General features: G+C 41.3%; 1 protein-coding gene across 3 annotated transcripts in view; it reads right to left on the bottom strand.

Moving 5' to 3' along the window:
* The window catches only part of ano1a (anoctamin 1, calcium activated chloride channel a), a 78906-nt gene that overhangs the window by 15773 nt on the left and 38777 nt on the right, over window positions 1–24356 (bottom strand). For 2 of the 3 annotated variants that reach the window (XM_084009337.1, XM_084009335.1), the window contains exons 7-17: window positions 24159–24210; window positions 23044–23099; window positions 22803–22844; window positions 16366–16430; window positions 13251–13385; window positions 8875–9035; window positions 6817–6902; window positions 5470–5481; window positions 3007–3078; window positions 2266–2340; window positions 781–982 (exon numbers count right to left, since the gene is read on the bottom strand). In XM_084009337.1, the coding sequence (XP_083865463.1) occupies window positions 781–982; window positions 2266–2340; window positions 3007–3078; window positions 5470–5481; window positions 6817–6902; window positions 8875–9035; window positions 13251–13385; window positions 16366–16430; window positions 22803–22844; window positions 23044–23099; window positions 24159–24210 (958 nt within the window). The remainder of the gene's footprint in view (window positions 1–780; window positions 983–2265; window positions 2341–3006; window positions 3079–5469; window positions 5482–6816; window positions 6903–8874; window positions 9036–13250; window positions 13386–16365; window positions 16431–22802; window positions 22845–23043; window positions 23100–24158; window positions 24211–24356) is intronic. The other variant, XM_084009336.1, reaches the window with a different exon arrangement.

Here is a 24356-nt window from a genome sequence, read left to right on the forward strand (position 1 = left end):
CCTTTAATGCGTTAGGGGAGGTTCAGTGCAAGTTTTGTGACTTGACAACCCGATGACAGAAGCCGCCGCTCCCACCACGCGCATCACGCGCTGTGCGTGCGTATCATAATAATAACAATGCCGATATTATAAAAAACAGGGGAGAGAGAGGGAGATGTTTTGGTCCGAGAGGCTGAGTTTCCGTTACGCTTGCCATCCGCCTTTGATCTGACATCAGATGTGACGGGACAATCTATATAGATATAAATTCACGTGTTGATTCAGTGAGTTGCATTAAATAGTGTTTGTTGTGATTATTTATTGCATTTAAATGTGCCTGGAACTGTTGAAACCTGCCTGTGAGGTCTCGGTGACGTGTACGCACTGCGCGCCGTCAGCCAAACTTCCACTCCGCCAGCTGTGATTCGCCTTGAATGAATGGACTTTATTTGCACCTTGCGCCGAGAGTAGACCAGGTTGGAGCTGGCGGACTTTCGGCGAAGTCTCGGCGAGGCTTTTTGCCACAAAACTTCCGCTACGCCAAGCTGAATCTGTGGCGCCTCCCACTGTTGCGCCGCCACACCCATCTTGGCGCAGGCGATCCACCAAACTGCCAAACTGACTGTGCGCAAGGCTGCGTGGGTCGAAACTTGCATTATGCCGGCTCCGCCACCCTGCGCCGCCCTGTGCTGCGCCACGAAACTAGGGCCCTGAATCTCAAGCATACCAGTGAAGCCACAATATGCAAAATACATTTTGACTGCAGGGTGATTTGATCAGTAACAGTAAAATGTGCCTCACCCAGTTTGTTGAGCCAGCGGGCGATGGCGCCGTAGATTTCATCTAAGATGATGATGACGATGAGGTTGATGATAGCTGCGGTGGTTTTAACAGTGGCTCTGATGTTGGACCGTGCTGCAGGGTAGTTGCTCATGTGCAGCGCTGCTTTAATGCTAATCCGGTACAGGATGACTCCGAAGACTATAGCGAACGTCACAAGGATCTAAAAGTAAGGAGAAGGACACTAAATCTCACAATCTGCTGATAATTTGCCAAAACAACCAAGGTGACAACAAACATAATAAAGAGTAATGTCAGATGACACACATTGAAAAGCCTATGGAATGATCTCATTATTCTGATAGTGCCAGTAACATTGCCAAAATATTTATTCCTGTAATTTGTATTGCATATGTTTGAATTTGAACAAAGGTATAAGCACAAAAGGTATAAACGAACTGTATTGTCGTGATAAAACAAAGTAGACACCTGTTGCAACATGCCAAATGAGTTTCCAAGTTTTGTATGCAAATAAAAAAATAAGGGCGGGTGTTCTGTCATGCATCATTACCAAACTGAGCGTGTTTTACTAGATGAAGCAACAACTTCTGTTACATAATAGCGTGCTGCTATCCAACCCAAGAGGTTGCCACAAATCTGGGTTTGGATCAGTTTCCTTTTTGGTTTTTGGTGTGATAAAGATTCAGTTTGGGTTAGAATTTGCTCTCTCTGTCTCTCTCTCTGTTCCGGTGTGTTGAACACACTGTGGGTGGTTGGAAGAGAGAGAGCCTGAGCATTGTGTTTGAATTAGCTTGGACTGCTAATGGCATGTAATCCTGCCAACTTCGTCTTCGTAATTTTGAGGTATCTTCATTGTTGTGGAAACATTATGACATTGAGCTGACATCAGCAACTAACAGCTGAGGCAGTTCATGTTATGATACGTGATGGAAGTTGGCTGCAGTGAACTGCTGCAGCTCAAAGTAACTAAAATCAAGTCACAACTGGGTTTCAAATCTGGTGTCAGGTTTGGAAGATGTGGCTATTTGTCTATTTGTGTTTAACATATATGAAGAAGTATTGTCACATTTTTTTGGTTATAAGCTCACTTTTTAGAAAGCTACACTTCGGAGACAAAAATATCGTTGTGATATGCATAAAAGCTGAACTGAAGGATTCTCTGCATATTAATGTGACACGAGGAGCTGGATCATTTCAGCATAAGTGATGCTACAGAATGACGAGGCTTGCACTGAACTCATTGAGCAGACACTTCTAGCCGTCATAGAAACAAACACAAGAATGCTTAGCTGCAGGGTAACTATCAGTTAGCATGATGTGTATCCATGTGAATTTTTCTCATACTGTGTTTCAATCATTTTCACCTCATTTGAAAGCCAAAATCCTCAAACCTAAGTGGAAATTGTGTGCGTGTGTTTGTGTGTGTGTGTGTGTGTGTGTGTGTGTATTTGCTTAGTATATATTTGCTTAAAATGTCATACTCACCATGAAGAGCATCGTCACCACAGTAGTCAGGTAAGCTGGCAGTCTGTCAGTACAGGTCAGCTTCACCTTCTCACCCTAAACACACACACACACGCACACACACACACACACACATACAGAATTATATGAGCGACATAATGTACACAGACAGAAACACTGACTGCATCCACAGATGTTTGGACCTGTGTCATGTCTTTCTGTCAGTAGCAGCTCTTAATGCCGTTGACATGCAGATGCATGGAGTACACTCACATAAACACATATAAACACACACACACACACATACACTCACTATGAGGCTGCAGTGGAGCAGCTAATTCTGCCCCGAGCTATCGTGTCACATTCAGGCCTACTGAGAATTAGGTCAGAAAGCTCAGGAGACTGTGTGTGTGTGTGTGTGGTGTGTGTGTGTGTTTGTGTGTGTGTCCCCTTGTGTGAAGAAAGATGTGACCTTGACAAAAGTCAAATGGCTAATAACCAAAATAAACATTCTCGACTCTGAGTCTCGTCAGCAGGACTCTAGAAGATGTCCCATTAAATTAAAACATTTTCTAAATATTTTTGCATGTTTTCCTCTTCAATATGCTGAAGAAGGGGCCATTGGATTTGATCAGTGCTGATTGCATGTTCCGTGTTGGATACATGCAACAATAAAATCTGTTTGATCTCTGAAACATGACGTCTGTGCAGGTAAAATTTAAACACATTCAAACACACAAATAAAATGTCATCGGCTTTTACCTTCGGGGTTGAATGTTCCTGTTTCATCGTCTTTTGCATGACCCTGAACTCGTACTCGGCCCGGTTGTGGTCCTGGAAGAGAAATCGGTTTGGATGTTACAGTTACTGATACATGTATCTGATATGTTAGTAAGCAGTCAGTGTGCAAGACAATAAACAGTAGAAAAGATCAATATGGAATTATAAAACGGAGACAGAAATTAAAATGAACAGCCTTTTTTCGAAAGAGTACAAGGTACTGTCAGTAAAAGGGAGATATGAATCAACTCACCATGGAAGGATTAAGCAGAGGACATAAGAGCAAACTCTAGTTTGATGTTGGATTAGCAAAGTAATACCCAGAGTGAACTGGGATGTTTGCACAAGCTTCTAGATATCAAAGCTCGCCAAACCTATCCCTGTATATGTGTCTATAGTTCCGTGATGTGGCATACATGTCGCAAGTAATCCTTTCATGGTGAGGAATATGAGATTAACATTTCATGTCCATGTAATATGCAGCCAGAGGTGAGTGTTTGTGTGCCCATATAACAGTACGGTATTACAGTCTGCAGGAGGCCAAGAGGAATGAAGAGATGCTGTGCATACAGAGGAATTGTCCCACTAACAAAGCTGAGGGTTAGACAGCCTTGAGGTCGACATGTCAAGCCAATGTACAGATGGACAGACAGAGTGGAGACAGACACAAAAAGACCCAGATGTGGAAAAGGCAAACGACAGTCTTGATTTGGACACCTTCATGATGATGACTATTCAAAGTAACAGTTGCTCTTGTATCATTTCATATTTTTTCCCTAGAAATATTCCTTGTCATAAATGCTTCAAGCTGCTTCAACTGGTGATGATTTTTGGCCACTTTGCATCTCTGTAACAAGTTGTAAACACAACATGGACCTATTATCACCTAAGGTTAAAAACATGACCTCTGGGTCTGAAAAATGAACAAGGCGTAAGTGCCTTTAAACTGCATTTCCAATAGCTTCAGGGTTGCAAAAAGCAGTCTGATTGCATTGAAGTCTATCAGTAAACATTGTAAACAAGAGTTTATGGTCTCAATCTCTAGCCAAATTATCGTGCCAATTAGCTAGCCAGTGCTAGCTGGTAACTTAACGTTTACCATGCAAAAGGATTCCTGGCCCCACCAGGCCTAACTCTTCGCCAGCTCCACCCTCTTATCCAGATATGGTCACTTTAGTAAACCAAGCTGGTGACAGCCAAAAAGCCAAAGTCAAGGCTTGAAAGCCTTTAGGTTTAGCAAGCAGTGGTTTATACATCAGCAGATCCAGATAATACAAGGAATAATTTGGAGTCATGTTTGGCTAGCGATCTCATCTATTTGACCAATCACAGTCCAATATTCACTGCCCTTCTACCACTGGTTTTGGTCTCCACCACCTCCTGAGTATAATATGTGGCTCTTTAGCTGTTAAATGCTTGATGCTGATGAGAGCGGAGAGACTTAAGCCAGTGGGCTGGAAAAGCAAAACACTGAGCTGGATGGTTCTCTGTGGTTTTCATCACTACAAGCAACACCTTTCAAATGACACACTCATAACACCTCTGGTAGTACAAAAATACTTTTCAGTTCAGGTTTTACAAATCAAAAGAGTGTAGGGGCCAATTAAAACTAGCTACCCTTCATATTTGATGTTGTTGCAGGTTGTGTGAATATTGGAGGAACACGTTTTCAGGAATTTGAGAAATGTATGGGTTTGACATATCAATGTCTTCCCAGCCAACATGTCCATGTGGGCCCAATAAGGGCTCAAAGTAAGCTGAAAGGGTCTGGGCTTTTATGAGTTTCTTATGGGTGAGGAGAAAACTCTAGTCACTTCCTTCATTGGGCCATGACTCAACAACATTGAAAACTTAAGTCACCAAAAGCTGAAATAATTATACCAGCTATATCAATTATATTAAGTCATTTGCCAGTAAAGTGCTAGAAGGTGCAAAAGAACAATTGGCTCACTAGGGCATCCCAGTTTTTTCATTTTATATTATTATTATAATAAGGGTGCTCAGCCCATTTTTCACCAAGTGTTCTATATTTAAAAATATATTACTTCACTTTGGGACTGTGTGCTGCTCGTCTCATGGATGTGGAGGCCACGGTTGACTCTTAATCCAAAAAATGAATGCAAAGGAAAAAGAGAGGTGCAACGAGGAGGCCAGAGACAGGAGCTATGAGTCAACAAGCTGTCCTGTCAACTCCGATGCCATCACAAACAACAACAAGAGTCTTGTGTAGAGAGGCCACACTAACATCCCGTGGGGATGGTGAGCATCAGGAGGAACCTCAGAGAGAAAAGTGATGAACAGATGAAGAAGGTGTCAAGTGAAAAGCCCTGTGGCAGCTTGAGGGGGGAAAGGTTAGTGTTAGCAGCTGCAGAACGGATCTGAAACGGAAAGGCAAAAAGAAAGAAGGTTAAGTTTAAGCAAAAATAAAGTAAGTCGGATTCAAACCTTATGTTCCTCCTGTGAAAAATAACACACAGAGAAACACATCAGGACAAACACCTCAGTCAGGAGCCCCTGAAGATGAAATCACTTTCATACAGAAGAATTCATTTTAAGTTAACAAATCTTTCAGAAAAAGACATGGCAGTGGTGCACTTTTCATTTCATTGGGAAATATATTATGTCTGAGGCTGTGGTGTTCACATACATATCCTGACCGTTGCTTTGTGCCTGTTATGTTAAGGGCAGTGAATCTGTATTGTTAATAAAAGTATGAAAATATACTATCCAAACGGATTTTAAATCAGATTTGGAGATGCTGGAGATAAAGAGGCTGCACTGTTGGTTGTGTGTTTGTCACAATTTTGTATTAGAATTCCAATTTCTTTTTTAAGCCTGCGCTGGCATCGCTATGGAGAGGAAGCCGGTCAGTGACGTGAATCAGAGTGGTAGCAAATAGAAACGCTTCATTGTTAGAGTTGACAAATCTAACAATAATGTTATGTAATGTTTTAACTGCAAAATGTTTTCTCAATGCTGCAGCAATCTTTATTTACTGTGCACTGTTGGTGACGGATGTATTTTAACATCTGTGATGGATGTTTCTTGGCCAAATGCACCATTGTTGCTGCTGGAAGTCATTTATCTTGTAGTATAATGGAGTTTGTGTTGTGAAACATGCTGTAACAACATTGTGGCATTCACATGATTTGTGGATTCATCAAGTCATTGCATTACACAACTTCTTTTAAGAATATAATTCCGTTTAGTAACAGAAAGAGTTATGCATTGTGGCATTCAAAAAGAAAGGATTAGCACTATTCTGACTTAGTTGACTTTCTATGAAGTGTCTTTTTTTAATTACCAAAAATTAGGTTAAAGGAATGTAGACATCTTGGGATATGTGCTTATTTGCTTTTTTTGCCGATGTAAAGGTAGATACCGATCACAAAGCTCTAAGCTATATGTGAAACTGGAGCAGATAGCAGATGATCATCTAAGCTTCACATTAAGACTAAAAAACAACAGCTTGCACAAACAGGTTAAACTTGTGGCTTGGAAAAGAAATAGTTCTCCCACATAAAACCACAACTTATCATCTTTGCGTTTCAGTTTCTGTACATACTGAAGAAATGAGATATAACATGTGAATTAATGTAGTTTACAAGCAAGCTGGCTGTTGTTTCCAGGCTTTATGCAACGCTAGCCAGCTGCTGGCCGTAGCTTCATATTAGAGAGTAGAGCCTGGTATCGATCACCTCATTTAACTCATCTCTAACATTGTTTTCAACCACTTGTGAAGGTATATCTTTCAATACGGGTTCACAAACGTTATTGGCAGCGTTGCCTCACCTCCTCTTCCTCTCCGAAGCCTGTCAGGTCCCAGATGTAGTTGAGTCGCATCTGCCGTCTCTTCCAGTGCTCCATGAAGAGAACCGCTGCAGAACCATGCAGACACAGCAAACTAAACACATGAGTATTACTCTACCTCCACCATACCGTATTGAAATGATAAGGCATATGGAGTGTGAACATGCAGTCATTCATATGGTCAATCTTTCTGCACACATGGCATCCCTATGTAAAATGTGTGCAGGAATTAAACATGAGGTTATGTACAAATAGATAGAATGGCATCTTTGTAGCGCATTTCTAGACTTTTGACCACCCAGGGTGCTTTGCAGAGGCTGCCGTACAAGGTGCCACCTGCTCATGAGACTGTAACCCAATCATTCACACACTCACACACTGATGGCACCTCAGGGAGCAATTGAGGAAACCTGACATGCAGACTAGGATAATATAGCCAATCTTCCGATTAGTGGGCGACCCGTTTTACTTCCTGAGCCACCCCTGAACACGTTCTGTTTTATCACCATGACAACTATAATATGAATTTTATTGACATACTATTCTAGTTTTAATATTAATTTAAAAAAGTAATAAAAATATATTGAAAAAAGTAATTAAAAAACGTTTATAGAAAAGATATAGTGTTGAATGTAGAACAAAGTCATTAAAACGTATGTTGAAAGCGTTCCTACATGACATCACATAATTGTTTTAGCCTACAATATAAAGGGTTATTTTGTTGAGGTGGATAGGTTAATTGATGACTCTAAATTGCCCGTAGGTGTGAATGTGAGCGTGAAAGGTCTCTACACGTCGGCCCTGTGATGGACTGGCGTCCTGTCCAAGGTGTACCCCGCCTTCACCCAATGATAGCTAGGATCGGCTCCAGCCCCCCGCCCCGCGACCCTAAATACAGGATAAGCGGTAGACAATGGATGGATGGATGGATTTTGTTGAGATTACATTTATGATTGACACCAGTTGCACGTACACCTCACTGCATACTTAGCTAATTGACGATAATCACAACAAATCCCATACTGTACCACTAGTGCACTGGTACTTCCCCACTCTGTCGCTAACTCTAAGCCCTTTGGTTCCTAATAAAAAATTTAAATCTTTTGCTTTTTTTAAAGGCTCAGTAATATCAGATTAATCAGCATTTGGTGCTCCAGTGAGTATTCGCGGCAGCAGGACGGTCTATGTGTGATTGTGTTCAAATAAACTGCAGGGAGTGTGTTCAAGGTAATAAGAACATGTCGCCCAGTGCACAACAGTGGGACTCACTGATGTTTTGTAATAGTTTTTGGACAATGGAGTTCTATGCCGCAGAGGAAGAAGACTAATCCGGCTTTGATACACACACTTTTGTCCAATCATGGGATTATTTGACAATAAGGCAACTATTTGCAGCATCATGTAGCACTTTGCATTGATTTACATGCACACACACCTTGTGGTTTTGCTACTGCAATGATTTCCAACAAGTACACAGAGTGTTGTGGTATTCTCCCTCATCAGCTCTACGGCACGTGAACCCAGATGGCTGGCATGCTGCAACTCTGCCAGACACAAGATTCATCCAAACACACAACACTTCCTTGGTCTGAAGCCCTGCTGCTGCGAACAGATGGCAGCATGGCTTGGCAAGACATCAGAGTCAGAGCCGCTCTCTGTTTACTCAAGAGTTACCTTTGAGGATTTCTATTGTACATTTTGTGCACCTGAGGTGAAGTATTCACAACTTTCTGCCAAAGCTGTACTGGATGGATTTAATGGTAGCGTCTATTAAGTGCAACATTCTAAGCAATCCTTAGCTTCATAGCTCAGGTTTGTAACATTTTACTGGTCTACTGGTCTTTACTGGACTCTTTGGTTGCTATTTGTATGATTGGATGTGAATGTGTCCTGGTGCTCCTTCTAACAGGAGCTACTTGGTGTGCTGATCTATCTGTTTGAATTCTTTTAGCTTTCTCTGGAAGCTTTCTCCAGCATCCATCCCATCGGGAACTGAATGTGCTTGTTTCTGATCTTTTTAGTTTTCTCTCCGGTCCTTACCCCAGAGGGCCATGAAGATGGAGAAGAAGACGGTGGCTGGGTTATCAAAGAGGTGGCTGGCTCGAGCTGTACCGCACGCCGTCACCAGCTTCCAGTAGCTGCAGGCGCGGTCGCACAGCGGACACATGGTGATGTTGTTCCTGGCGTCGCAAATCTCCATACTGAAAAAACATGGATGGATAAAAGAGGTGAATTATTGAAAAGGGAGATGGCAAAATGATGATGGAGAGAGATCAGAGATCAGGGTTTGGATTCAGGCTCCATGAAATAAACAACAACAAAGCATGTTGCAACTAAGTGCATCTACATGTTGTCTGTCTATAGCCGTCGTTGCCAAAGGACTTTTTTGTTACGGCACAATGAGCCACTCAGTGGCCATCATGCTTATATTCACACGCTTATCTAACTATGAAGCAGTCTGTCGGCCTGATGGTGGGTGTACGCTTTTTATGCACTGGTTAACGTGGAGATTTAAGTCTAATATGCTTCCATGACGTGTCTTTTTTTTTAGACCAGTGGGAAGAAAGTACACATTTTGGTGTTTGATTTCCTATAATTTGTCTATTTGTGTCTATAGATTTTAAATTCACAAAAAAAAAATTTAATCCACAGTTGCGTAGTTGAAGTGCCTTTAGGATATAATAAAATAATTGTAATTCAATTCAATGTATTCCAGTTTATTTCAGTGTTTCTGACAGCGATTATCAGCCACCTCGGTGTGTTTTTCAGGGGTAGATTTAGTGATTTGAGGACGTCAGTCAAACGCTGTCTGACTTTACTTTTCACATGATTAGTTATGAATATTAAAACTCTTAATGCTGCCGTACAGCGCAGATAAAACCCTGCATTCAGATTTCTACTAAAATTGAAAGGTGAAATTACCAGCACAATGTACTTAAATTCTATTAACAATGTTCATGTTGGAATATTCTATTCCTGTATAATTCTGGATAGTTTAATGAATAGTAATGCATCATGTTCTAATTAGTATATTTTGAAGTAAAAGTACACAGTATGTAGTACACAGGTAAGTAGCATGTTTACTTTGTGCTTTGGGGGCCTTTTGTAAGTTTTTTCAGGTTACAATGAGTTAAAATAGTAATGCAATTCAATATTGTTGACATCTAAACATCAACAACAATAAATCTACATAATACATACACATCCACAGCTGTTACACCAGTGTTATTGACCGCAACTTTGTCATGGTAGGTGTATCACTGAGGACCCAAGGAGTGTAGCATTGTGAGTATGAGCTTTTGTGGAAGATGCAAACATTCAGCTTGTGGTGAACAGGGATGTTTATTACAGGCATGTTGTGAACAGGCACTGCAGCAGTCTACTTAAATAGCTGACATTGGGCGAATCCCTCCAGGACATGTCGCCAGTCAATCACAGGGCTGAGACATAGAGACAGGCGGCCCCCCACACTCACATTCACACCCACGGGCATGTTCACATGACCTGCATGTCTTTGCAAACCCACGCTGGTATGTAGAGAACATGCAACCTCACCACAGAAAGGTCCCAGCCGCCTTTTATCAGTCATATTATATGATGTTAGAATATTATTGTAAACAAGCAAGCAAAACAACTAAAAGGTTACGGGCATTTCAATGCGACATGAGGCTGCAGTTGATGGAGAGAGAGCACAAGTATCAGGAACGCACAATAGCCCTGTGAATGAACAACTAAATGTGACAATAAACACAGTTCAAGTAAATAAGTAAAGTACACCGTTTTCTCAATGTGCTAAACATTCTGAAAAAAGCACATGAAGTATAATAGATAAAGCTTGCGGCACCGTTGATGCATCATCAAGGCACTTTGAGGACCACTAAATCCTTTTAATTTACGTCTGTTTTCACTGTCAAGTTCTGGGTTTTGATAGTAATGTTAAGCTCCTTTGAGAGTATTTCCAAATATCCACTTCAACTTAATATGTTACAATCATGATATGGCATATTTGGTGGAAAATCAATTGGGAGACAGCTTCTGCATGAAATAAGGCAGGTTTTGGCTAATGAATTAAAAATTAAAAATTACTTGACATGATTTTCACATCAGATTTACACAATCATATTAAATTCAAATTCTGTTCATTGATTTGCAACAATGCCTATTATGGTCCAATACCCCCAGAGCTATTAAAGGGAGAGTTACCTCACTTGAAAAGTTTTGTGTTTTCTCTGAACAGCAGTGACTTTACAGGTGGTACTACATACCCACAATGTCAAGTAAAGACTAAGAAAACAAGGTGACGCACAGAACTTGACACGATACAACAAAGCAAAAAAAACATAGCGACTAGTATGGGTTGTTCATGTTTCAGTAGGCAGTTCTGCTGAGGAGAGACTGAAATGCTGTGACTCATGATGGGGCGGTGTCGGATTTTCTTGCAGATCGTAATAAAAAACATTGGTGATAAGATTGTAATTGATTTTTCCAAGATTGGGATTATCATAAATATCCACACGTGAGCGAGAGATTAAGACTGATATCATGTAGAGAAGTGAGAGATAGCGGTTTAAAATGAAATAAATTATAATACAGGAAATAACAGACACACAATGTTGGTATTTTATTTTACATTGTGATTTTTATGATGACCTTAGTTAAGATTGTTGTCCACTTAAGAATGTTCATTAAAAAAAAAGATGTATGTCTCCATGTGTGATGCAACATCTCAGTTATGTTAAGTTAAGTGATTCCGGTATGTTTCAGTGCCATGTTAAGAGTGTGTGCAGTATTGAATGAGGTTCAGTTTGCAGTTGTGTGTCATTTTGAAGGTGTTTTGTACACATGCAAATATACAGTCTCTATTGCCTCATGTTATATACCGTCTCGCCATATTGCCAAACACTAATTGATATGCTCTGTGCATGCAAAGTCCTAGATGACCTGGTGTCACAATAAACCGAAAGCTTTACTGTCTGTTCTTGTCAACAGGTGGAGTCAGGGTGAGGTCTAAGCCGGCTTTTACCACCAAGCTTCACAACGGTATGCAACAGATCTCCAGCTGAACAGGCCATTTGGTCTCAACCAAGTGGGAAAAAAACACTTGTTTCTATTTTTTTGCTCTTACTTTATCGGTGATGATATGTTGTGGTTTCTTTTTATCGACAAATGTACTTATTGTAAGTCGCTTTGGACAAAAGCGTCTGCTAAATGCCTTAAATTTGCCAGAAAACAGGCCTACACTTGATTCCCATTAAATTCTTGTAAAGCTAAATGATGTCTGTTGATCACTGACAAGCCTCTGTTTTCATGCTGGCACAGATTACGGGCAGTAACCAGGTGAAGTGGTGAAGATGTGTTATCTATCTTGCTGGGTGGATAGCATTGAAACATTTAGGAGGGAAGACAGCTCAGAGCCACCCATTTTGGTCTTGTGCTGAGGAAATACCACGAGTTCAGGCCAGTCAGAAGTGACAAAGCAGCATTACAAGTCATTTAATTACAGTTTGCAGAAAGATTGCGTGTGATAGTCTACCTCATCTTCGCCTCTCCCTTTTTCCTCTCTCTCTCTCTCTCTCTCTCTCTCTCTCTCTCTCTCTCTCTCTCTCTCTCTCTCTCTCTCTCTCTCTCTCAAACACACACACCATGAGCCACAGCGCCTGAGCCCGCTTGTCTCAAACCTAAATCCTTACAACTGTTCTGCTATATGAGTACATTTGGGGATTTGCAGGTCAGGTGGGTTTTAGTGGTTGATTAAGACATTTATGTGGGTTGGGCGGTGCCGTTGGGCTCTCAAAATGGGTCACTTTTTACACTGGCTGCTCTGTGTGGGAGAAGCCTCTCCCTAGCATATCATATAAGCCTTATAAATGCATTATAATGTGTTATAAATGTGTTTATGATGAATTATATACATGACCTTCATAGAAAGTGTTACCATAATGACCAAAATTATTTTAGCAGATATTAATTTCCATTAGTTTAGCAGAAGGGCTGCACAGTGGTGTAGTGGGTAGCACTCTCGCCTCACAGCAAGAGGGTCCCGGGTTCGATTCCCGGGTGGGGTTTGGGTTCCTTCTGTGTGGAGTTTGCATGTTCTCCCCGTGTAAGCGTGGGTTCTCTCCGGGTTCTCTGGCTTCCTCCCACAGTCCAAAGACATGCAGGATGGGGATAGGTGAATTGATGACTCTAAATTGCCCGTAGGTGTGAATGTGAGTGTGAATGGTTGTTTGTCTCTACATGTCGGCCCTGTGATAGGCCTGTGTGGCGTCCTGTCCAGGGTGTACCCTGCCTTCGCCCAATGACAGCTGGGATCGGCTCCAGCCCCCCGCGACCCTGAATACAGGATAAGCGGTAGACAATGGATGGATGGATAGTTTAGTAGATGAGAACAAGAACATGCATGGGGTGTTGTGTACCTTGGTAGGTTATCATCGACAGTGGCACAGCCGTAGAGGAATACTATGACTCCAACGATTGCTGCAGGGATCAGCATCTGTGTGTAGACTCCTAACCAGGCAAAATACAGTCCAACCTTTTCCCCAAAGTATTTCCTGTAGAAAGAGAGAGCCAGAGGTATAGAATGCTGCATTTACAACCTCAATACATCACTGTCAAGTTAGCTATGGTACCCTTAAAGTCCCAGTGGACCATCTAGCCTCTGTTCTGTGAGTGTTCACCAGTGAAACAGAATATTTGAGGGGTAATACACTCAACAAAAATATAAACGCAACACTTTTGTTTTTGCTCCCATTTTTCATGAGATGGACTTAAAGATCTAAAATTCATTCCAGATACACAATATTACCATTTCTCTCAAACATTGTTCACAAATCAGTCTAAATGTGTGATAGTGAGCACTTCTGCTTTGCTGAGATAATCCATCCCACCTCACAGGTGTGCCACATCAAGATGCTGATCTGACATCATGATTAGTGCACAGGTGTGCCTTAGACTGTCCACAATAAAAGGCCACCCTGAAATGTGCATTTTGTTGCTTTATTGGGGGTCTGGGGACTCAGAACCAGTCAGTATCTGGTGTGACCACCATTTGCCTCATGCAGTGCAACACATCTTCTTCGCATAGAGTTTATCAGATTGTCAATTGTGGCCTGTGGAATGTTGGTCCACTCCTCTTCAATGGCTGTGCGAAGTTGCTGGATATTAGTGGGAACTGGTACACGCTGTCGTATACGCCGGTCAAGCACATCCCAAACATGCTCAATGGGTGACATGTCCGGTGAGTATGCTGGCCATGCAAGAACTGGAACATTTTCAGCTTCCAAGAATTGTGTACAGATCCTTGCAACATGGGGCCGTGCATTATCTTGCTGAAACATGAGGTGATGTTCATGGATGTATGGCACAACAATGGGCCTCAGGATCTCATCACGGTATCTCTGTGCATTCAAAATGCCATCAATAAAATGCACCTGTGTTCTTCGTCCATAACAGATGCCTGCCCATACCATAACCCCACCACCACCATGGGCCACTCGATCCACAACATTGACATCAGCAAAGCGCTCACCCACACGACGCCACACACGCTGTCTGCCATCTGCCCTGAACAATGTAAACCGAGATTCATCCGTGAAGAGAACACCTCTCCAACGTGCCAGACGCCATCGAATGTGAGCATTTGCCCACTCAAGTCTGTTACGGCGACGAGCTGGAGTCAGGTCAAGACCCCGATGAGGACGACGAGCATGCAGTTGAGCTTCCCTGAGACGGTTTCTGACAGTTTGTGCAGAAATTGTTTGGTTATGCAAACCAATTGTTTCAGCAGCTGTCTGAGTGGCTGGTCTCAGACGATCTTGGAGGTGAACCTGCTGGATGTGGAGGTCCTGGGCTGGTGTGGTTACACGTGGTCTGCAGTTGTGAGGCCGGTTGGATGTACTGCCATATTCTCTGAAACGCCTTTGGAGACGGCTTATGGTGGAGAAATGAACATTCAATGCACGAGCAACAGATCTGGTTGACATTCCTGCTGTCAGCATGCCAATCGCACGCTCCCTCAATGCTTGTGGCATCTGTAGCATTTTGCTGTGAGACAAAACTGCACATTTCAGAGTGGCCTTTTATTGTGGGCAGTATAAGGTACACCTGTGCACTAATCATGATGTCAGATCAGCATCTTGATGTGGCACACCTGTGAGGTGGGATGGATTATCTCAGCAAAGCAGAAGTGCTCACTATCACACATTTAGACAGATTTGTGAACAATGTTTGAGAGAAATGGTAATATTGTGTATCTGGAATGAATTTTAGATCTTTAAGTCCATCTCATGAAAAATGGGAGCAAAAACAAAAGTGTTGCGTTTATATTTTTGTTGAGTGTAGTTACAAGAGAGATTTCAATCAAATCCTTAGGGACCGTTCGATATTTATATAATGGACCACCGGAGGAAAATAGGGGGGGTGATATATCTTAATATTCTTTGTTGAGGGGTCAACAATTTCTAGTCTGGGGGGGGGGGCATGACTTTTTATCATGAAAACAGCAACATTTCAAAGTGTTTTAACTTGCTCCGGAACAGGTTATGTTCCTGATTTCAACTTGTAGAAAAGGACCGCCTACTGACAAAGCAGCTCTCTTGGAAAATGGCATCAGCATTTGTAAAGATCCCGTTGAGCTCTGTGTGCGGATAAAAAAAACAACAATAACAAAAAAAGCTTGGTGCACAGATTGTGAGAGGGTCTCTTAAGTGAGCTACAGTGTTCAGAGACCGATGTTTTATATGAGAGATACAGATTCTCATTGGAGGGAATGACTTCTCTGTGTCAGCATACAGCCTACTTACCACTTTGAATTATGTTTTTATATTTATTTTATTTGCTCCCAAGTCAATTTTACCGCCGGGATTGCAGCTGAAAGAATTAGGCTGACATTGTCATACACCACACCATAAGAATACATCTAAGCAACACATGAATTTGTTTATATTTTTGGCCATATTAATTCTGCCATGTCAATTGCAGGGTCATGTCAAAATAAATGCATAAATTGATCAGTCTGAAAACCCCTAAATAACGTACAGTCCCTTAGCATTTAATTTAAATCTTAGACGGCAGTGCGATACGGAGCTTTGGCTCCATACACACCTCCCTTATTGCTAAAAGTTGTGGATTGATGATGGATGTCATATTATTGGTTGAAACTGGTTGGTACTGGCCTACACAAACACTTCATCATTTGTTTTACAGGAAGAAAAAATTGTTGGATTTTGATGTAAAAACACAAAAGAAATGGATCTTTTGTATGTTTTGCTGTTAAATAGGTGAAAATGTGACTGGAAATGTGATCTGAAAGGGTTAAGGCATTTTCATTCTTTTCTTTTCTGAGCTTAGCAGAGGGCTGAGCTTCGGCGGGGCATTGGTCTGGTGTGAGAGTCTTCATCTGTCTTTCTTCGCTGCAGGCTGGAGGCAGTTAATGCTGCTGTAAGAGCACCAACCATAGCAGACATATGAGGTCTGTAAATGTGTCTGTAATTCCCCCGATGGGAGTGACAAGCGCAGTGCTACAGATCTGACCTGATGAGTCCGATCGGCTGGTACTTGTAGAAGACACTGTAGCTGGCCCACTCCTCATACAGCAGCTGTGAAGACAAGCAGGAGGCAATAATTACTCTAAATGCTCATATATTTTATTATATAATAGACAGGTCTGCAAGTTAAAGCAAATAGCTATTTTCTCCATGTTTACCCGTTTGTCTTGATAAATTCAGTTTATTTCATTACTTAACATTGTATCAGTCCTACAGATTTTCTTAATAAATTGATTGTTTGTTTGGTCAGCAATCGACCTATCACAAGTTTCCATGGTTACGGCTTCAAACATCTTATTTTCTCTGACCAACTGTCGGAAACACAAACATATTTTGTTTACTATCTACCTATAAAAAAAATAGGAAAATTATAGAGAGGTTGGACCCAATTAATCGATTATGAAAGTTTTAGTTTTGATTGACTAATCGTTTCAGCAGCAGCTACTCTACCACCAATGAAACACCCTGCCCATATTTTTCACGATGGCATTCTAGCAACAAAAAGAGGCTTTTAATGTGCAAGAACGATAAGAGGCAGGAACAGAAATGACCACCGATAGAAAGAACGGAAAAGTTAAAAGGAGAAACTCGGAGCAGGACAGCAGATCATTACTCTCGACATGGCCTTTATGAGCCGACAGCCTTGTTGATGGTGGTTATTGCACCACTGGCTTTTATTGGTGATAACTGGTAACTAGGCTGTTATGCACAGTGGTGCAGTCATCTGATGCAGTCTATTCATGCAAATATACCTATGGTTATATTTGCATAATGTATTATAAATCCACTGATGCAGCAAATACAAACGTGCTTTCTCAGACAGCAGTGCCAAGCCTGTTGTTGAACAGTGAGACCACAACAACTCTAAAGGAGGTTCAGGGTGATGAGAAATCAATGCAATCAAAAACAATCCTGCAGGCTGGCCAACACATCACCATTTAGTTTTAAAGAGAGAGCAGATTCCAACCCGGCAGGGATTTCTGTCTTTAACTGTGAAACCAACCATGGTTGGCAATCATAATATACAATGCTGCCCTGTTGCTGCTATAGACCTTTTTGACAGAAGATATGTATTTAACTTATGGATTTGGTACAATCCTTAATATTTACATTTACAGAAAAGGGCGATCGCCGCCCACAGCAACTTCTAACCAACCAAGTGCCACTGAAGCAGCAGTAGCAGAGGGAGGAGAGCCAGGATGGAAGCTAAGCTAACCCAGAGGACATACAGCTGCTCCACCACCCAGTCTGCTCCCGGCTAATGTCCGGTCGCATGAAATTCTGGGCATGAAAATCAGGAGGTGGATGACTGTTATTCCCACATCTTTACGGAGACCTGGTTCCACTGTGGATTCATCCCAGATCAAGCTGTACTTGATGGCTGGAGCAGAGGACAGGCCTCCAGTGGGAGGACAGGAGGTGGACCGTTAACATCAATGATGCTTGCTGCTCAAACAGCCAAAGTTGATGGACAATGTTGCATTTGTATTGTTAAGATGTCAGCCATGTCATCTGACCAGAGAATTGCTTTGTTTCTGCTGCTTGCATTCCTCCTGATGCAAACTGTAGAAAAACACTAAAATAATAAACAACTGCTGTTGATCTGATCTGTCAGGTTTGACTTGTATAGCATCGATGGACTAAGCTGCATTTTGTTGTGCAACTCTGTCTTTCAAAATTATAATAAATAATGAAGCAACACTGTATCTATAATGAGAACAGTTGCATGCAGCTGTTAAGTATTTATTTCATCATAGTCACAAAATAGTCTGTTTAGTCTGGTTAGGGTTTTACAGCTACATTGTCTTTTATAATTAGCTGGAAGATTTGTAACATTTAAAAAACAAAAGCTTGTCTTTAAGTTTGCTGATGGTGGAGGTATAAAGAGTAGATACTGCAGCAGTATTGGTAGGTGAGTGTGTAGCGTGTAGGTGAAATGCTGTTCCTTGGATGGTTGACGTTTATGCAGCTATAACTACTGTATATCATGGTTGACTGCTGCATGCATTTAAAAGGTGTACTTTAATGTGTAGCCTATGCATGCAAATGATGTCTAGTAATGAATTGCGTGAACAGCAGGGATTTGCATCCAATGTTGCAGGTCTTTGCCTGTAACTGACAGCAGAGCTTCCACCCTCCATGTGTGTGGAGCAGCGAGCAACACTCGGCAGTCTGCTGCTCTCACTACGTTTACATTTAGGGCATTTAGCAGATGGTTTTTCCAAAGCACCTTAAAATAAGTATGTTTTGTTGGAAGAAAGTGCAACAGTATGTCGCTATCAGTCACCACCAATATTAGCTGCTCTGTTGTCAACAATGTTTTGCAGAAGTGTGCGTTGATGCTGAAATTCAACCTTGGTGTTGTAAACCCCGTCAGGAGATGCAGTGACTTAAGCCCAGGAAGAGGAGAAGAGCTATGAGTCAGGAACAGTCTGATAGTCGCGAGCCTAATTCATGCAGTGTAAAATTGCCACAAGCATTCAGCGCCCTGTCTTCGAGCTGCTAAGATAAAACCTTACTTTAATAGATTACAGCACACAGATTGTATGGTTTATGTACTAAAGTGACTCAGATACTGGTTTTGAAAAGATGCAGCTGTTTATAGGACAGAAAGTATGATTTATCAAAGCTTTATTAAAAAAAGGACTTCAGATTTATCTGACTGCTTGTATTTGTTGACTAAGTAGCCATGTACAGTAGGATTGAGGATGCGAGACGTTGAGATGCATTGATTTACGATTTTGCGAATGTAACGGTTCCGATTTTTACATTTCCTATTTTATGTTTCTGGTTTTCTTTCTCAGAACTTTGAACGTTGAACTGGACTTGCTTTAGGTTTTTGAAGACGTTTCTCCTCTCATCAAAGAGTCAGTTCTAACTGACTAGTGGGGAGTTTAGGTATTTCACTTCTTGTAGGGTCATTAATACCAGGAGGCATGTGACTCAAGTCAAACTAGAGTTGTAAGCACTTTGTTGGGGGGAGAGTGGGTCCTGAGCCATCAAGTGAACTATTCACATGGATGTGAAGGGGTGTTTGATGGGTCACCTGAGAGTCATTGACCCCTCCTGCCACCATATGAGGCATTATGGTCATACATGTCAGAGTGTAGATGGTTGTTTGATGTGTCTAGTGACTGATCCGAGGACTGTGTTGTATGTGACTGTCTTAAAACACCTCCTTTGATGAGATATTGTTGCTCCAGTTTGACCCAAATGTTTTCTCTAACCTCTCTCAAACCATCTGTCTTCCTTGGCCAGAATGTGAACATTGGTGTCCTCAAAGGATTGTCCCTTGTCCTCAAGATGCAGATGGACTGTCCACATTCTGCCAGAAGATTCTTGTCAAACTTGCCAAATACTAAATAGAGCTTGAATGCACCATAATGCAAGTCAATGTAACCTCTGATAACATCTCTGCAGCTCTGCAGATGAGCTGGTCACTGTGATTACATCTGTGCAGCAGCATGGGAATCAATTATAGTATAATATATAAAGTGTCTTATTAAATTAGTCATTCCAAAAGTTTTAAGGTTGTTCCTCCATGGCTTTTTATGGACTTGTGACAAACAGGCTTTATGTCCAGACCCGTGTAATGCATAGCAGGATGCTCCTTTTGAACCTGAATGCTACAGAGAACATACACAAAACCAACCCCAAGTAATTAATAGGTAGAGCAGTTCATTTGGAGATGAAATGCTCTTTCATTGCACTGCATTTTGTTCCCTAACACTTTAAATTTACAGACAAAACAAATGTAATCTTTTTTTTAACCAATGCATATTGTGTAATCAGTAGGTGAAGTTTAGTACTCAAGTAACTCTCAAAACCAACTCTTCAAAATGTTTCAAGAAGGGATGATTTATAGGCTGCATTTTCCCATTTACTGGGTAAGGATACTTTAGTTTGGTAACTGTGCGTTTGAGCAAATTATAATTGATTGTGGTTTCATGTAGTCATATATAATTTATGATAAATTTAAGAATGAGTGCATACATATTAGTGTGATATGTGTGTTTGTATGCGTGAGAGTTCGGTGCGATTTAGATTTATATGCAAATCCTTGCTGTATGAGCAGGTCTTTACAATGATCATTAAACAGCTGTTCCTACCACTAGTAGGCAAAAGCCCATCAATCACTGTGAAACGCTTTTCACACACACAACTCCATAGGCAAAGCAGCGAGGCAACACGTGAAGGCTTTTAACCACTGGAGAAGTGTTCAGATGGCAGAAGATTGAGCTTCCAGACTCATGTATGTGGAATTGTGATACACTACTACAAAAATAAGGGAACACTATAATCACACATCAGATCTTGATGAATGCAGGCCTGTATGCACTGCGCATGCTCCTGATGAGTTGGCGGTTGGTGTCCTGGGGGATCTCGTCCCAGACCTGGATCAGTGAGCTCCTGGACAGTCTGTGAGGATACTTGGCAGCACATGCATGCACAGATACATGATTTTCCATAGGTTCTCTATTGGATTTAGGTCACGAGAACGTGAGGGTCAGTCAATGGTATCAATGCCTTCATCATCCAGGAACTGCCTACACACTCTGGACACATGATGTCAGGCTAGTCCTGCACCAGGAGGAACCAGGACCAACTGCACCAACAGGAACACAGGGTCCACTGTACCAGGAGGAACCTAGGACCCACTGCACCAGGAAGAACCCAGGGTCCACTGCACCAGAAGAAATGGTTGTGGATCCTGGAGGAGCTGGACTATCTGTGAACCTGATTGTTCTGCAGGTACCAAATCATGCTACAAGTAATGACGAGGACACCAGCAGAACCATCCCCTTGTTGGTGCTTGTCTTGATTTTTCCTCTCCATTGCTCCTGTTGTCACTTTTGTTTGCCCCAAAGCAGCCAAATCTGATTCACAATCACTTCTGCTTCCTGAATGGACAGACTGATATCCCTGACGTTTAACTGACTTGTTATTACACTTGTTATAAGAATTTTGTATAACCTCATGTCTTAAAGTTTTCTTTGTTCAGGTTACAGCTTTATGTGTTGAACTGTTTATTACTTTAGTATCCCCATTGCTGACCTAAATGTTATCAGAGGCCTGGTAGTCATGATGTCTTGTTCTACATGAAGGTTAACTGTCAGTGACGCATTATCTCCTGTGCCTTTAAAAGAGTCAAGTCACAACAATGATTTGAGCACTTCCTCTGTAGCATCCTCATACGTTGTTGCATTGGAACCTGTCCTCTTGTACAAGATTAAAGTCAGACGTCGACTTTACTTATGTCTCCGATCTCCTCCTTGGGTGACTTTATTCGTTTAAGGAAAAATTATTTTAACAACACTGTGATGATGAAGTGTTCCCCTCATATTTTTGAGCAGTGTATATAAAAGTATGTTTCTGTGGAAGCACTTAATCGCACCGAGCTAAAGCTTATCTGATGTGAGAACAACAGAGGGGGATTATTAGGCTGTTGCCTTAGTGACACACAGCCTACAGTGTAATTATGGAAAGCGTTAGCAGGGGAGGAGATGACTTCAGACGCAGCGTGAGCTCTTAGTTTCTCTCCAATCGTCTGGCTAATTTGATGTTTTTTCAGGAGGTAAAGGCTCACAGATGCACAAACGCTGTCATGTTAGCATGTTTGTCTGTATGCACCGGTACTCATTGTTTCTAGATATTGTGTTGACGTGTTGCATTCAGGATGAAGAACTCAAAAATGAAATTCAACTAAATAGAAACCTTGATCTTTATGAGGAAAAAGAATTTGCCTCTCAATTTGATCTGTTCCTGATTAAAAAAAGATTGATGGGGTGAGCTATAACCTATAGAATAAATATTTGGTAATTGTATTGTGATGGCAAGCAGTTGCAGTATTACATGTACAGTAGCCAATAAGCACAAGACTTACAAAATAAGATATTTGTCAATTTAAAAGTGAATTTCCTCATATACTTGTTAATATACAGTATAGTGTTATTAGAAAAGCTTAGTGTGGCAAGTGTCTGAAGATATGATGTCTGTGTGTTTGGTACTAGGAAGATGAAAAGAGTCGTAGTTAACTGAGTGGTTTCACACTAAATTAAATGACGCTATGACAAAACTATGACATTTGAGACTTATGAGTAATTCAAACATGATCAACAAATAATTTGGTTGTCACCAAAATAATACGTTTCCCACTTAAATAAAATGAATAAATAAATGGAAATAAAAATGTATAACAAACATTTTTGAGGTTACTCTAAAGCAGAAAACAACTGATGATAGTTTAGAGACTCAGCACCTGGAGACAGATGGCTTATTGAATGTAAAGGTACTGTAGTCTAGTTTCAGCGTGTCCTGTCCATCTTTTCCTTGGGCTGAAGAATATCTGTAAATTGACTGAATGTGTTCTTGTGGTGACATGTGATTCAATGTATCGAATCACACTGGACTTGTCCTACTCACCTTTCTGTCGTTAGGTTCTGCATTCACCCCCTCAATGTCTCCCTGTAACAATAATACACTTTCCTCATTATGCATATAATGAATAATTCCTTTAATTTAACACACAATTATGCAGCAGCATATGCTTTGGTGATTTTCATATTAGAGCCTCGCTGAATTGGAATCAATGTCACAGTAGATTAGCAGCAATTTATCATCTGTTCTCAGGCCAGCAGGGGAGAAAGGTGATGGTGATACTCACATCATGCAGAGGATAAGCAGACGTATAGACACCATTGGCTAGCAGACTTGTGATCCCTGTAAGAAGGCATAGTAGACAGGATTATAATCCAGCAGGAGACACACACAGAAAAACGCAGAAGAGCTCTGGATGGTGTACTCCAGTGTGTCTGTTTTCGTGTAAATGAAAGGCCAAACCCCATGAAAATATGTGTTTTTTTCCAACGTGTAAACGCGGTCTGAGACTTCATGGTGACGACTTACATGTAGGGTCAGGTTTTCCTATACAGACAAAGCTCTGTCATGGAGTTTTTATTGTTTGGTGAAGCAGGAAGCATTGAAATGTTGCTAATAATCCCTCATCGAACTGGAAAACTGTGAGCACATAGTATAACGTGCATAATACAGTGGACATGCGACAGACATTTCCAACAGAGAGTTTGTGTGATTCTTTTACTTCTTGAGATTATATAATATCTGTATGATCACCTCGTGCTTCTCGCCCTGTCAGACTTGTATTTTTCTTGTTCCCACATCCCTAGCCCAGCCTCAGCAGATTTCTTGTGGGACACTATAGGAACGTCAACATAACAGCAGTGGAAGAGATTTGAAGAGACATGATCAAACACTCAAATATGGGATTGATTTCTCTCCACCGGTCCAGGTACTTTCTTTGCTTTTTATCATTTTCACTATATTTATTTTGCATTTTTACCTCAAAAACAAACCTGAACATATGTATTGTTTTTTACTATATGTATTGTTGTCTACTGATGAAACATGACCCTCGTGACACCATTTAACTCTGCAAGGCAACCGTCGCTTTCAGTCAACACTGAACTGTATACATGACAGCAAAGGTGCATGCAGGTATTAAGGTTGACAAGGTGACGCCACTAGAGGAAAGGTCACGAGCGGCTGTGCTTGAATGTAATGAGTTAAATAGTCAGGAGGAACTTGGGAGGATGGCTCAGATGGTCAGCAAAATCGATCTATCTCAGGGAATCCAACTATTGGGTGTGAAGATGTGATTTTCTCTTCTGTGGTGGTAATCACACTATAATCAGATGACAACAGCCCCAACATGAACTGAATATTGATTCATCCCTTGTATTATTATACAGGCAGTGGTCTTACCCATGGAGTATTTAGCTCTGGTGCATCTAGTCCTCTTCAGTACCTCGTAGACCTGACAACAAAACAAAACATTAAAATCTCAAGTTAAACTAAACAGGTTCAGTCTTAAAATCAAGGGATCCAATATTTACTTGAGAAAACACAGAGCCACACAAAGTTTTATTGACAAGAAGGTTCAGCTGTTAGCCATGGCTTCAG

This window comes from Eutrigla gurnardus (assembly GCF_963514095.1).
Source record: "Eutrigla gurnardus genome assembly, chromosome: 1".
In the NCBI taxonomy this organism is placed as follows: Eukaryota; Metazoa; Chordata; class Actinopteri; order Perciformes; family Triglidae; genus Eutrigla; species Eutrigla gurnardus.